At 38.3% G+C, this 13,651-nt stretch overlaps 3 protein-coding genes across 3 annotated transcripts; 2 read left to right on the forward strand and 1 right to left on the reverse strand.

The window, feature by feature from the left end:
- Positions 1-58: 58 nt before the first annotated feature.
- On the forward strand, positions 59-1,140 carry LOC143448633 (diphthine methyltransferase-like). The gene has a single exon (XM_076948447.1). It carries the CDS (start codon positions 59-61, stop codon positions 1,118-1,120), a length of 1,062 nt encoding a protein of 353 aa, XP_076804562.1. The 3' UTR covers positions 1,121-1,140.
- A 22-nt stretch (positions 1,141-1,162) lies between these two features.
- LOC143448631 (ubiquitin conjugation factor E4 B-like) lies at positions 1,163-5,028 on the reverse strand. The gene has a single exon (XM_076948445.1). It carries the CDS (start codon positions 4,985-4,987, stop codon positions 1,739-1,741), a length of 3,249 nt encoding a protein of 1,082 aa, XP_076804560.1. The 5' UTR covers positions 4,988-5,028; the 3' UTR covers positions 1,163-1,738.
- Positions 5,029-7,637: 2,609 nt separating this feature from the next.
- On the forward strand, positions 7,638-9,479 carry LOC143449363 (microfibril-associated glycoprotein 4-like). The gene is made up of 6 exons (XM_076949531.1): positions 7,638-7,955; positions 8,022-8,182; positions 8,401-8,497; positions 8,555-8,651; positions 8,765-8,896; positions 9,091-9,479. The coding sequence occupies exons 1-6, from the start codon at positions 7,670-7,672 to the stop codon at positions 9,284-9,286; spliced, it is 969 nt and encodes a 322-aa protein (XP_076805646.1). The 5' UTR covers positions 7,638-7,669; the 3' UTR covers positions 9,287-9,479.
- Positions 9,480-13,651: the final 4,172 nt, after the last annotated feature.

A 13,651-nucleotide genomic window follows, 5' to 3' on the forward strand; every position in this document is an offset into this window, starting at 1 on the left:
TATTACGACTCTTTCCCTATCGAGCATTCAGGTTAATTAGCAGACAAATGTTGTAGGAATGTGTGAGATAAAATCCTGGCAAACCCTGGACACTAAACTCCATGCTGACTCGGTGGAATGGTGTCCCGTACAATCCCGCTCTTCCATATTGGTCGGTGGCACTTATCAACTCCAGAGCAAAGAGGTAAAAAGTGATGAAACAGACGTCCGCATAGGCCACCTCCAGTTATATGAATTAGTATCAACTCCGGAGTCCAAATCGTTAAAAGAACTACATCAAGTGAAAACTGCTGGCGTACTCGATGCCAAATGGTGTCATCACACATTGCTAGAAGGCACTCCTTGTTTAGCGAGTGCTGATGCAGATGGTTGTTTAAATCTATACAACCTCGCCACTAGTAATGAGCTGCAACAAATACAAACACTTAAACATGCGCGAAATTGCATTGCGTTGTCGCTTGATTGGTCGTCATGTATAGACAGTTCAGAGCATGTAATATCAACAAGTTTTTCCAACGGTGAAGTGGAATTAACAAAAGTGGGAAATGGTTTGGACAGGCTAAGGTCCTGGAAGGCTCATGATTATGAAGCCTGGATCACTGCATTCAACTACCATGACACATCTCTTGTCTATTCCGGTGGTGATGATTGTTTATTCAAAGGCTGGGACAGAAGAACAGATTCAGCCACGTTCGTTAATCGAACACATGAAATGGGAGTGTGCAGCATTCACTGTAGCCCACAAAGCGAACACAACCTTGCAACCGGCAGCTACGACGAATACGTTCGAATATGGGACACAAGAGCAATTAAAAAACGACCCCTGTCCAGTATAAACGTAGGAGGTGGTGTGTGGAGATTGAAATGGAGGCCGTTTACAGGGAACTATCTTCTTGCTGCGTGCATGCACAACGGATTCGCAATAATCAAGTGCGATGGTGTCACGGATGATGCACTGAGTATTGTTGCAAGATACGACGGGCACGAGTCACTGGCTTATGGGGCTGACTGGCATCGTTTGGAACAATTTGAAGGCATAACACCTACAAATAATTTAATATCTACCTGTTCATTTTATGACCATAAGTTGTGTTTATGGGAATGCAATGATATTAAATAAATAAAAATAATCTAAACCTATGTCTTTACCAGCATCAAAATATTCATGTTTGGTCTGTTATATTCTTGCAATCAGTTAAGCAAAAAAAAAGTAACTTACTAGTACAATGAACTTTTGGATTCGAAATAGAACTTATACACATAAATTTACAACGCGGAAATATTACATTTGCTGTACTAAATTAAATTCATTGTTGAAATCAATAAACGAAAGGTAACAACTTAGACATTTCCAGATACAATTGCAAAATTAAACGTATGTCGAATAAACTTTTAAGCAACCTGTTTCTTTACACTTCTTGTGCAAATGCCGGATATAAATTGTATACCACAGTTTACAGTTATACACATTACCAGAGCATAGCCTAGTCCCTGCAAGCAACATTTTGTCTTGAAATGCACTTCACTGAACGGAAAGACAATAGATAACATTATGATAGTAATTCTGTGCAAAAGCAGCAGACAGTTTGGACAAAATACACACGTTAAACATCAGCCTAGCAAAACACAGGTTATCAGCATTTTAACAGTGAATAAATTTATTTATACAAACAGACAGACGCGTTGAGAATTTGTAAACGTTTCTAAATTGTGAGGTAAATTAATAATTAAATTTAGGTTACATTTCTTTATTTTTAATCCATTTCTCAATTTTCTGTTTCAATTCGGTTACGGGCTGCAGCATTTCTACCTTCAGTTCCTGTCGATTAAATGGATCAGTTGAAGAATTTAAGAGATGCCTCATGATGATACTTCTATCCATAATGTTGCCACTGGTCGGCAGAAGAACGGGATCCGTCATGAGCGTGTCCATTAATGGATCTCGAAACTCGTCAGGGATGTCACCGTAGTCCACTTCAGCTTTGTTTAGCTTGATACGACACGCTTCTACTTTCTCAGCAAGATGACGAAATTGTTCCAGATCTGTTGATGATTTGACGGCTGATTTTTCCATCCTAGCAATGGCAGTTTGGTAAAGCTCCTTGTTATAAGATCTTTCATCACTCGCTAGATAGTGAGCAAACTCATCACAGTCCAAGTGCAAGTATAAGTCACTCAAGCATTCAAGCAGCTTCCTAGGTTCAAAACCGTACTTTTCAGGTTCCTTGACTTTCAAGTCTTTACATTTTGGGCCACAAAGTTGCTTCAGGTTAAAGTTGAACATGGCGGCCAGCCTATCAGCGATTTCCGGTCTCAGAAACGGCTTTTGCACAAGTTTTGTGAGATAATGCAGCATCCCGAGTGTTTCATTTGTAAGTGTGAGGTAGGACTTACACTGCCTCTCATCCTGCCGCAAGTTGCGCTCTCGAGACGTTCTCGTCTCTGGGGTTAATGCTTGCCATGTTGTTTGATTTTTCATTGCTTCTTGGACTTCGTGGATGCGTTTCAAGGAGTCCAGACTCTCGTCAAGGAGAAAGGTGGTGTCATTAATCAGCATATTCACAAATTGCACAAATTGACGACCTGAACGGCTCTCTTCAATGATCACGTCTTGATACTGCGGGTTCAACCACAAGCTCTTGAATATGATGGAAATATGATAACGGATGCTGAATTTGTCGTAAAACTCATTATCACTTCCAGTGGTCTCAACATCAGTGTAAAATTTCATTAAAGCATAAGCAAGGTGTTTCACAGCCAAAGGATGACCCTCAACCATTTCGTAAAGTGATCTCGTTAGCTGTTGAGTGTTAGGATTGATAACAAACAAAACTTCTACGAGCTTTGCAACAAGGTACGGGTTTTTAAAATAGTGAGCGGAAGAAATGAATACAATTAGGAATAGAGCTATATTCTTGGCAGTGGTGTCTTCCAACACAGCAGGTGCATATTGAGTGACAAAGAGAAGATGCTCAGCAATGTCTTCCACATAAAACTCTGGTAACACTGCAAATAAATCTGGGGCCTCTGATGCCAAAGGGAGTGAGATTTCTTCCTGGTTTGGGCAAACAATACCGAAAAGAAACTCGATGAAAGAATTGTAAAATTGAATGGACTGATTTAGAACAATCTCATCCAAAAGCCCAATCATTGAACAAGTCTTGTGTTCCACCAAGTGAGTAAGCTGATGTTTGCATCTCTTCAGCATTGCTGAGTTCCTACTTTCAGCTGGCGTACCCTTCCATTGTGATTGGGATGATTCTAAATCCTCGATCATGGAACGTAGCTCACTCATCCCTCTTTGCCGTCGCAAGAAAAGACGTGCTATAGGAACAATGGACAAGTGATGGGCATGCATCGTTAAGAAAAAACATTCCGTAGGAAAGTTTGGATTTTGTTGCTGCCAGGAGCTTTGGTTTTTCTCTATCCAGAGACTGGCCTCATCTTTAGTCGCTTTTATTCGAGTTTCGGATTGAATATCGAGTCGGCTTGTGCCATAAAAAATGTAAAGTGGATCAACTTTGTCAACTTTAACCTTAACACAAAGTTGTTGCAAGCAAATAAGAATGTTCATCATAAAACCTGCTTTTGCAACCAATGCATCTTCAAGATGCATATTAGACCACTTGCTATTGTGATGCAGCACATTTTCTAAGAAATTTAGTACTAAGTCCCGAGATTTAACATTGAGCAGCAAAGTTTTAAAAACCAGAAACATTTCCTCTCGGGCCTTTGCAAGTTGTTGTTGCAAAACACTCTTGACGTATTGTACGTTGTCTTGAATCGAAGTTGAGCTGGAAAAATATTTCTTGATAATCTTTGGATCATCTTCGGCAAACACAGAAAGGCTTAAAAATGGACCAAGAAATGAAAGAAACTGCATTTCTTGACCTTTTGCTTTGGTAATTATTGGAGGCATAAATTCAAACATTTCCACTATTGCTGTGCAGAACGGCCGATCTTTGGAGTTTTTACAGCTGGTAATTTGTGAAAGTTCTCGCAAAGCTGTAATGGGTTGCAAGAAGTCTTCATTTGCAAGTGATGTTTCAACAGCAGCTTCGCGGAGTTCTAGTAAAAGTTTGCACATGACAGTTTCAAATATTCCCTCCCTTTCTGTTGCATGGACCAAATCAACGACAAATCCAAATGGCAGCTTATTTTGTAAGATGCCTTTGCACAGAGAGCTCACTATTGGAGAAAAACCACCCTTTGAAATGAAACCTTTCAGCAGCAAAACTGAGTACGATACGCATTGGTTGCGTATTTCGTTTATGATAGCTTTTGCCTGCTTGCTATCTTGTTTCAAACTATCGCAATCTTCATTGCCACTTCTCACGTAGCAGGATGATAAATATGACAATTTTAATTGTGAAGAATCATTCTTTTCTAAATTCTTGCCATCTGACACAACAATTTTTATGTTAGGTTCATTTGAGGTTTGCTTTTGAGGAAATTGGGTGGTCTTCTTGTCAAATGACAACATAACTTCCATGAAACACTGTCCGATTAGATCACAGTAATCTTCCTCTGATGCGTCATTCCACTTTTTCTCTAAAAAATTCTGTGGCAATTCTATTTTTATGACATCATCGAAATATAAGTTGTGTTTCCACCCGACATTCAACATTCTGCTAATCGAAAGAAGAAGCTGATTTTCAAGCCCAACACTAACACCATTTCCTATTTCACATGATCTTCGTTTCGGCAATGGCACGTCTAACGCATTCTCTGAATCCATTACACCAGAAGATATACTGTCAACATCCATAGTTTGCGATTCACCGGTGCTTTGCGAGTCCAGGTGATGTTTGACGCTAGATGATGAACTCTTTTCTCCATGGTACCCACTGTCAACTGAATTTGCCGCATCTAGACTAGACTGCGTAACTTTTTGTTGAGAACTTGATGAGTTAGAAGGTTTATCTTTTGCAAAACGAGCCAGCCGGCGTTGGCGGATTTGTTCTGGTGTGAGCTCATTTTCATTCATATTTCACCTAATTTGTACAAGTCCAAGCAGCTCAAAACAAATCTGTAAAATGTAATTACAAATTTTTCACAATTAATAGCTTATTTTTTAACTAAAATTTCGATTGATTTGTTTTTTGTTCAGATTTTTCTACAAAATTAGCCAAAAAAAACGCATTCTCCTCATTCTATCACCAGCTTTGGCACACTGACTTTTTCAGTGTACAACTGCTCATCAAAATGTTTTTCTGCACACCCAAGATCTTGGTGAAAACTACCAGATTCTACAGTGCGGGAAAACTGGAGAACTAGGCTATAGCCTACTTCAAAGTCTCAAACTGACACTGGTGGTGGTAAGGTAATACCTAATACAAACATAGGGCGAGAATTGTCTACATGCAAACAATGCAATTGCCATCCAACAGACAAAGAAAAACTACACCAAGCGTTTCTGGAATACAAATGCTTTGCAGAAACCGTCGTATTACAAATATGCTGTGCAATTTCCATGTATAAATCATGCCAGAACCATTCATTGGACAAAGTTATAGCGCACAAAGCATTTTGCTTCATCATGTGGGGAATTTTTTTTGATATGTTGGCAACGGTTTTATATCATATAACCCGGTTTATTAAACATAGTATTAAAAATTGTTTTTACAAGATTTTGTGAAAATTTTTGCTTTAGAAACGTTTCTGCTTATGCGAAATGCTAAATTTGGAAGGATTTTTTTTTACATGTCAAAGTTTACCGATAATTGTAACGTAACTCGTACTTGCCAAACTTTTCTGACTGAAAGAGCTGACTGGGTTCCATGATATTGTCTACGTAGAATGTAGATCGTTTCAGTTGCAATTTGTGTCGAGTGGTTCACATCTTTTAGATTTTGCCTTTGCGGTGCATAAAGAACAACAAGAAAAAAAACTTATTTAGTAACAAAGCATTAATTGCTAGTATTAATCAAACAAACTGGTCAAAGAATTTTTCAAATGTTTCAACAATGTTTCTCAACTTTTTCGCCTTATCTCATTCACCAGAAAAGAGTTGGATGTCACAGAATCACGATGTTAACATTTCGCTTGATTTAGTAAGGTAACTATCAAACGTTTCTGCTTGATGGACTACTTTCATCAAAAGAAAGGTTATCGTAAAATAGTAGCTAAGTAAGCCAATTTCTGTAACTTGTTTCACACACGGTTTTAGACACTTCAAAGTGCGGTGTTTACCGTCAAATGGCACTATCCCTTTAAATTTTCGGATTTCTTGTCGCATTCCTCACATGTAATTATCATCATTGGGCGTGCTATGTAAATGAGGGTTAACGTATTTAATAATGCACAATCCCTGACAAATTTACCTCAGTTGCATTGACTAACTTTAGAATATTACCAAAGTACATTGCCGCCATTGCTTTTTTATGATAAACACGAAACAATACAAAAACATCAAAGAAATGTTGTATTGCAATACACGAATGCAATTTTTCTTTTAAACAGTAACATTTATGAAAAAAAAATTAGCACAAAGGTTTTACGAAATACGTTCCAACGTAATTACAAGCAACAGCATTAAGTCGAACCTTAATGTTGTTCATCTTAAAAGTTAGTCAACAACTTACGTCATAAATGAGTTGCAGACTGTTTAAACGAGTTGAGAATGTTTGCGACCTAGAAAAAGTTGGAAAAAGTTGGCAACCTAAAAAAACTTGGAATAAAATACAATTTAAAAAAATTCCGGACTTTTAAGCACATTTTAGCATTTCTCCCTGACGCAAACTAGAATACAAAAATTTCCGGACATGTCAGGGAGAATCCTGATGTATGGTAACTCTAATGTAAATGCTTCTGCTCACCCAATGTGCCAGAAAGTGTTGTGATGCATTAGTTCGAATAAACATTTTAGTTTGTGATTTTACCCGACAGTTTGTCTGCAATTAGTGATAGCAGCGAAGGACATGTAGCCTTCATGGAAGGTAGGTCAAGCAAAGTTTTTTGATGCAGACACGTGACCTACAAATCAGAAATCGCTGCAACAACAACGATGAACGACTTGTCAGTGTTTTCTTTTTCATCAAACTCGAAAGCGCATCGCCGCAATTGCGTAAACTTAACTTACAAATCAGAAATCGCTGCAAGTCCCAACAACGATGAGCGACTTGTCAGTTTTGCTTTCTCTTCTTCTCTTCTCGTATCGCCGCAATTGCGTAAACTTAAATAAACAACAATAAGATGTAAAACTCGGTTCTTAATAAAGTTTGATGATGAAGTTACTTTCTGATTGCGAGCGAATTAATTATTTCCATATACGTCATACGTCCTTTTGATGACACGCACGCGATGCAAGTGGTCGAATTAATGCGTAGTCTGCGGTTGCGATGACGTTTGTGGAAAGTCTTTGCTTGAAAACAAACAAGTGACAACGTCAATGACGATGAACTGGAGTTTTTCACAACACAAACGTAACGTTCGCTGCAAATTTGTACGGTGATTGGCGCCTAAACTTCATCAATTCTTACTTTCTTTTTCCTCTCTCGGTGGTGGCGGTTCAGACGAAATACTTCCTCAAAAAGGTGTTTTTCTTAGGCAAAATAATTAAGGCAAAATGAAAATATTTTCGCGGTTGCATCACATTATTTCCAAAGAAGGCGTCAAGTCTGTTATATAAAGAGCGCGTATCCGTTGTGGACTTTATATCTCGAGATTCATGAAAAGATCTTCAAAGTCAACAATGGAAAGAAGAATGATACTTTTGCTACTTGTAGTTTGTTACGTCACAATGACCTACTCGCAACAATGTCGTCAAGTCATGACTACTGTTTGTGATGATGAGGTCTCCAACTCCAGGATGCAGAAAGGAGACAAAGGTGATACCGGAAGATCAGGTAAAGCCGGAAGTCCGGAAGTCAACGGGGAAGTCGGAGAGAAGGGGATGCAAGGTGATTCGTGCGCTCTGGGGTCGCTTGGAACTGACATAATCTCCAGACTGGCAAGTAAGTTTATATGAGTTGAAAGTCGTTTTAACCGACTTCACTTTTAATGAGAAAAATCATTTCCAGAAATCGAGAAACTTCTTTCACCTCCCAGCACCACGACAACGACTACCACTATTGTTGCCACGACATCAGCATCAAGAGTTACGTCATGTGCTACGTCATCAAGCAACGGAGACCAAGTTTTGACGAGTGGGGTTGAAGTTTATTGCGAGGATGGATGGACGGTGAGTGAAGATATTTTTACTGTTTGAAGAAAGTTTAAGATTTGAAACATTTTCGAACGTTAAAAAATGGAAATTTTATGTTTTATTACGTTATACTTAGTAATCAAAACCCCAAACTTTATTCTTTGAATTTCATTGCATGAGATAACTGAGTTTGCATCACTGTTAGCCAATGGTAACGAACGGTAGTTTTTTGACCAACACTCGATTTGTAACAGGTTTTTCAAAGACGAATCGATGGAACTGTTAGTTTCCAACGAGGATGGGACGACTACGCGAACGGTTTTGGGCAGGTTGATGGGGAATTTTGGTTGGGTGAGTCGATTAAAAGTTGTTTCGAAAATATTTCTTACCTCAATGCAAACTGCTCAGGACTTCACAACATCCACGAGATGACGCGAGGAGGAGGATGCAGACTCAAGATAGAGCTGTGGGACTTCGATGGAAACCAACGTCACGCAAATTATAGGTTAAGTATTAGGCCTACTTCGATGTTGTAACCTGCATCGTTGGTATTCGTCTGGAATTGTATTGAGTTCGATGAAACGAACGTAATCATATCCAAACTCATTTTTGTTTCAGTTCATTTTCTGTCGATTCTGCTGAAAAATCATATCGGCTTCTTATTTCCGGTTATAGCGGAAACGCTGGAGATGGTATGTCGTATCATAATAATAAACCATTTTCTGCGTGGGACAGGGACAATGATTTGCAGTAAGCTTATTATTCTTTTCCTTTAATTATGATAAAATGTGACAAAAGATCTGCGTGTTATGTTATCTGTACATCGGTATGCTTCGATGTGTTCCGTAACGATGTAACGTTTCCATGTAACCGAGCTTTCATGGATGAGGTCACAGTTCTTAGCTTTTTTTTCAAAAGACATTAAATTTTTTTGTTGTTAACAGTCGTACACTTAACTGCGCATCACACTATGGCGGAAATCAAGGTTGGTGGTTTGGAGATTGTCTCGCCAGCAGTTCTGCATTGAACGGTGTATGGATGCGCGAATCAACAGGAACAGCTCATGGCGTCGTCTGGGAACTTTGGAAAGGTTGGCACGAGCCACTAAAGGCCACCAACATGAAATTTCGTTGTGATTAAACAAAACACAATCGGTTTAATGCCATGTGATGTATATATAGAATAAGCATACCAAACGCAAGTAAATCAACAACTTGTATTGCATCAATAACTATAACTGATATCAAGTTTTTGTGGCGCTTGTAATAAATCAGTGTTCTTTGCAATGTAATACTCTTTGAAAAGGCAAATATATCAAGCGTTTTCATTGTCATTCGCACTGTTCTGTCAAAAGCAATTAAGTTTTATAAGCAAGAGAATATATCCGTGGTTATACTATGCAGGCGGAAGACGCACAAGTCAATTAACGGTTGAGAAAGCACTTCTCAATTTATATAAAACCAATAACATAAAGCCAATACATGGGACCGAATCCCATCAGAGTATTCCGGAGAAATTTGGCCCGGAACGAGCAGACAGTAGTGATTGGTTGCTGCAGGAGAGAGCTGTAATTCGAGTAATGGCGCCCATGTTCAAGAATCATAGCCCAGTATCAATCATACCGTACATACCATTAACGCGTACATTATTATCGTTTATTGGAAGATATTGTTGAGATTATAACAATTCTTATAAAGTAAAACCAGCTATCTAATTCCATTCAGCGGTGCAAGTTCGTTAAGTAAACCAGCAGTTGCATTTTATCAAGTGTAGAGCAGGAAATTAGCTATGAAATTAGTGGTAGTTCGTTCACTTGCCTGAGAACTATATTGGAATGTGTGCGATAGGGAAAACCAATTTTTCAAGTGCACGGAACTAAACGTGAAACAGCATTGGTCTTGAATGTTCAGTATTCATTTACACATTTGTATCTGATTACTCCGAAGACCATTGACCGATTCTCATAATTTAATCATACCAGGTTGTGAGTGAATAATCATGCAGTTTGTTTTGTACTGAAAGACATACTACCATATTATACAGTAGCAACCGTGCTGCTTACACGATCTGCTCTGAGAAAATATGCGGGGGACGCTAATTGCCACTTAGGTCCTAGGGGTAGCGATGTAAGACGTCAAAAGAGATAGACTAAAAATCTATGTACATATGAATAGGTAAAGAAATGCGGCAGCACGTGAGCAAACATTAGAAAATCTGACGAGCATACATACGAATAATACAATGCACAGCGTAAATAAAAACAGAAGTTGACGCACACATTGGACTAAATTAACCTACAAGAGTGGTGCGAACAAACAGTGTAAAATGTGAACAATTGACTCCCTAATTGGGTAATTAAAATGCAGTCTATCTAAAACAGGTGACAACTCACACCGTAAACAAGTGACTCACAAATTTGATGACGTAATGTTAAAATGTGTTGGTTCTAGAACGGGTTTGTGAAAAATATTCTCGTGACATCTCCCCCAGGTCCAATACTTTTCCGTCCGTGTTATATAACATTTCCTTTCGTATTTTCTTCCATATAATATTCCATAACGACCTGTAGAAATGTTTGATATCGTAAGTTATGTCAGTACTTATTACAACGTAACCTTTGTAGTCTGTAGTAAGTCGTTTTTCCTGTTGCAAATATAAAGCTTTCCTTAAACTTGATTGAAATTTTGTTCATGCAATGTGCTATTAATATTACATTGGCGCTTAATGCAATATTTAATTCATCGGTGACTCTCTTGTGATGCTCGTCACGTGGTGGTGTAGGTACCACATTGGCAAAAGTGCATTCAAGCGACTGTTTGGTAGCTTTGTTCGCCTCGGCATGTAAACAGTCAAGTCAGAATGGTTCGTAAATACACCGCCAATGTACCGCCAATTACGAAGATATTTCGGGAAGAAATACTAGGAAAGGATTTGGTCGTGTCAGTCGAGTATTTAGCCAGAGATGGAACGCAATTAGGTATAGTGTAAAGAGACAAAATTATGGCGCGTTATCAGCCATTTTTTTTCGGTGCATCCGCATATCCAGTAAAATTAAATCAGAAGGTTTTCCAAATTTTACGCATTGGCTTCTTGCTTTAATTATCTTACAACTGATAATAACAAAAAACATTAGATTAACAGATGAACAAAAACTCTTGGGATTTCAGTATAATTCGTAACTTTCAGATCAGTTGGAGTCCGATAAGCCTGTCAGTTATATACTGTACAATGTACATAAAGACCATAAAACTGCCTTTTTTATTGTAGCATCCATATATTGTAACGCGATCGTTTAAAAAAGTCTGGCACATGAACAAACTCCATACACGTACAGCGGCCGCACATACAGCCGGCGTTGGCGGATTTGTTCTGGTGTGAGCTCATTTTCATTCATATTTCACCTAATTTGTCCCAAGTCCAAGCAGCTTAAAACAAATCTGTAAAATGGAATAAAAATTTTTCAAAATAAATAGCTTATTTTTGACGAAAAGTTTGTTTGATTTTGATTGATTTGTTTTTTTGTTCGTATTTTTCTACTAAAATTAGCTTTAAAAAAACGCATTCTCCTCATGCTATTACCAGCTTTGGCACACTGACTTTTTCAGTGTACAGCTGCTCAACAAACTCTTTTTCTGCACACCCAAAATCTTGGTGAAAACTGCCAGATTCTGCAATGTGGGAAAACTGGAGAACTAGGCTATAGCCTACCGCAAATCCCAAACTGACACTGGTGGTGGTAAGGTAATACCTAATACAAACATAAGCCAAGCATTGTCTACATGCAAACAATGCAACTGCCATCCAACAGACAAAGAAAAACTACACCAAGCGTTTCTCGAATACAAATGCTTTGCAGAAACTGTCGTATTACAAATATGCTGAGCAATTTCCATGTATAAATCATGCCAGAACCATTCATTGGACAAAGTTATAGCGCACAAAGCGTTTTTCTTCATCATGTGGGGAATTTTTTTTGATATGTTGGCAACGGTTTTATATCATATAACCCGGTTTATTAAAGATGGTATTAAAAATTATTTTTTGCAAATTTTTGAGAAAATTTCTGCTTTAGAAACGCTTATGCGAAATGCTAAGCTCGGAAGGATTTTTTTATATGCCAAAGCTTACCGACAATTGTAACGTAACTCGTACTTCCCAAACTTTTTTGACTGAAAGAGCTGACTGGGTTCCATGATATTGTCTGTGTAGATCGTTTCGGTTGCAATTTGTGTCGAGTAGTTCACATCTTTTAGTTTTTGCCTTTGCGGTCCATAAAGAGGAAGAATAACAAGTAAAAAACTTGTGTAGTAACAAAGTATTATTTGCCAATATTAATCAAACAAACTGGTCGAAGAATTTTGAAAATTTCGCCGTATCTAATTCACCAGAAAAGAGCTTGATGTCACAAAATCACGATCTGTAACATGTCGCTTGTTCAGTAAGGTAACTGGCACACGCTCCTGCATGATGGACTACTTTTCATCAAAAGAAAGGTTATGGTAAAAAATTAGCTTTTTTAAACCACTTTCTGTAACTCTACTCATGCGCGGTTGCAGACATTTCAGGCTGGCGTTGAGCGTCATATGGCACTATCCCTTTAAATTATCAGATTTCTCAGCGCATTCCTCACATATAATTATCATCATTGGGCGTGCTATGTAAATTAGGGTTACCATATTTGATAATGCGCAATCCCTGACAAATTTACCTCAGTTGCATTGATTAACTTTAGACTATTACCAAAGTACATTGCCGCCATTGCATTTTTATGATAAACACGAAACAATACAAAAACAGCAAAGAATTGTTGCACTGCAATACACGAATGCAAGTTTTCTTTTAAACAGTAACATTTATGAAAACGAAAATTAGCACAGAATTTTTATGAAATACGCTCTAAGGTAATTACAAGTAATGAACGTATAGCAGTTTATAAATGATACTCTACTTAGGGTTGCCATACGTCCGGATTTCCCCGGACATGTCCGGAATTTTAGTGTTCAAAGTGCGTCCGGGGGGAAATGCTAAAATATGCTTAAATGTCCGGAATTTCACCCCATTCGTCTACTTTCCGCCCATTAAAATGGTCCAGAGTACGGGAATTTCTTCCCATGGTAATGGTTGAAAGTATGCCTTTCTAACCCTAGAGTAAGATATATGCCTTTGGAATGGGGAGAATTTTACTTCGGCACAAGTATGGTTTGTGAACGCCATTAGTCTATTTTTCCGCCCATTAAAATGGACCTGCTTTCAGCAACGGGGTTTCCCACAAACGATATTTCTGCCGAAGTAAACATCTCCCCATTCCAAATGCACATTTCTTACTCTATAGTCAGAAAGGCATACTTCCTGCCATTCGAATGGGAAAATATTACCGCATTTCCACCCGCATTTCCATTTTAATTGGCGGAGAGCAGACGAATCGGGTGGGAATTTTTTTAAATTGTTTGTTGCGTTACGGGTAATAATTTAATTGTTACGTCATAAAGGACAATACAGCGCTGT

This window comes from Clavelina lepadiformis, chromosome 3 (assembly GCF_947623445.1).
Source record: "Clavelina lepadiformis chromosome 3, kaClaLepa1.1, whole genome shotgun sequence".
In the NCBI taxonomy this organism is placed as follows: Eukaryota; Metazoa; Chordata; class Ascidiacea; order Aplousobranchia; family Clavelinidae; genus Clavelina; species Clavelina lepadiformis.

Coding starts and splice junctions, on each gene's coding strand:
- LOC143448633 (XM_076948447.1), top strand. CDS start 59: ATGTGTGAGATAAAATCCTGGCAAACCCTGGACACTAAACTCCATGCT.
- LOC143448631 (XM_076948445.1), bottom strand. CDS start 4,987: ATGAATGAAAATGAGCTCACACCAGAACAAATCCGCCAACGCCGGCTG.
- LOC143449363 (XM_076949531.1), top strand. CDS start 7,670: ATGAAAAGATCTTCAAAGTCAACAATGGAAAGAAGAATGATACTTTTG. Junction 7,956..8,021: donor CATAATCTCCAGACTGGCAA/GTAAGTTTATAT, acceptor AATCATTTCCAG/AAATCGAGAAACTTCTTTCA. Junction 8,183..8,400: donor ATTGCGAGGATGGATGGACG/GTGAGTGAAGAT, acceptor GATTTGTAACAG/GTTTTTCAAAGACGAATCGA.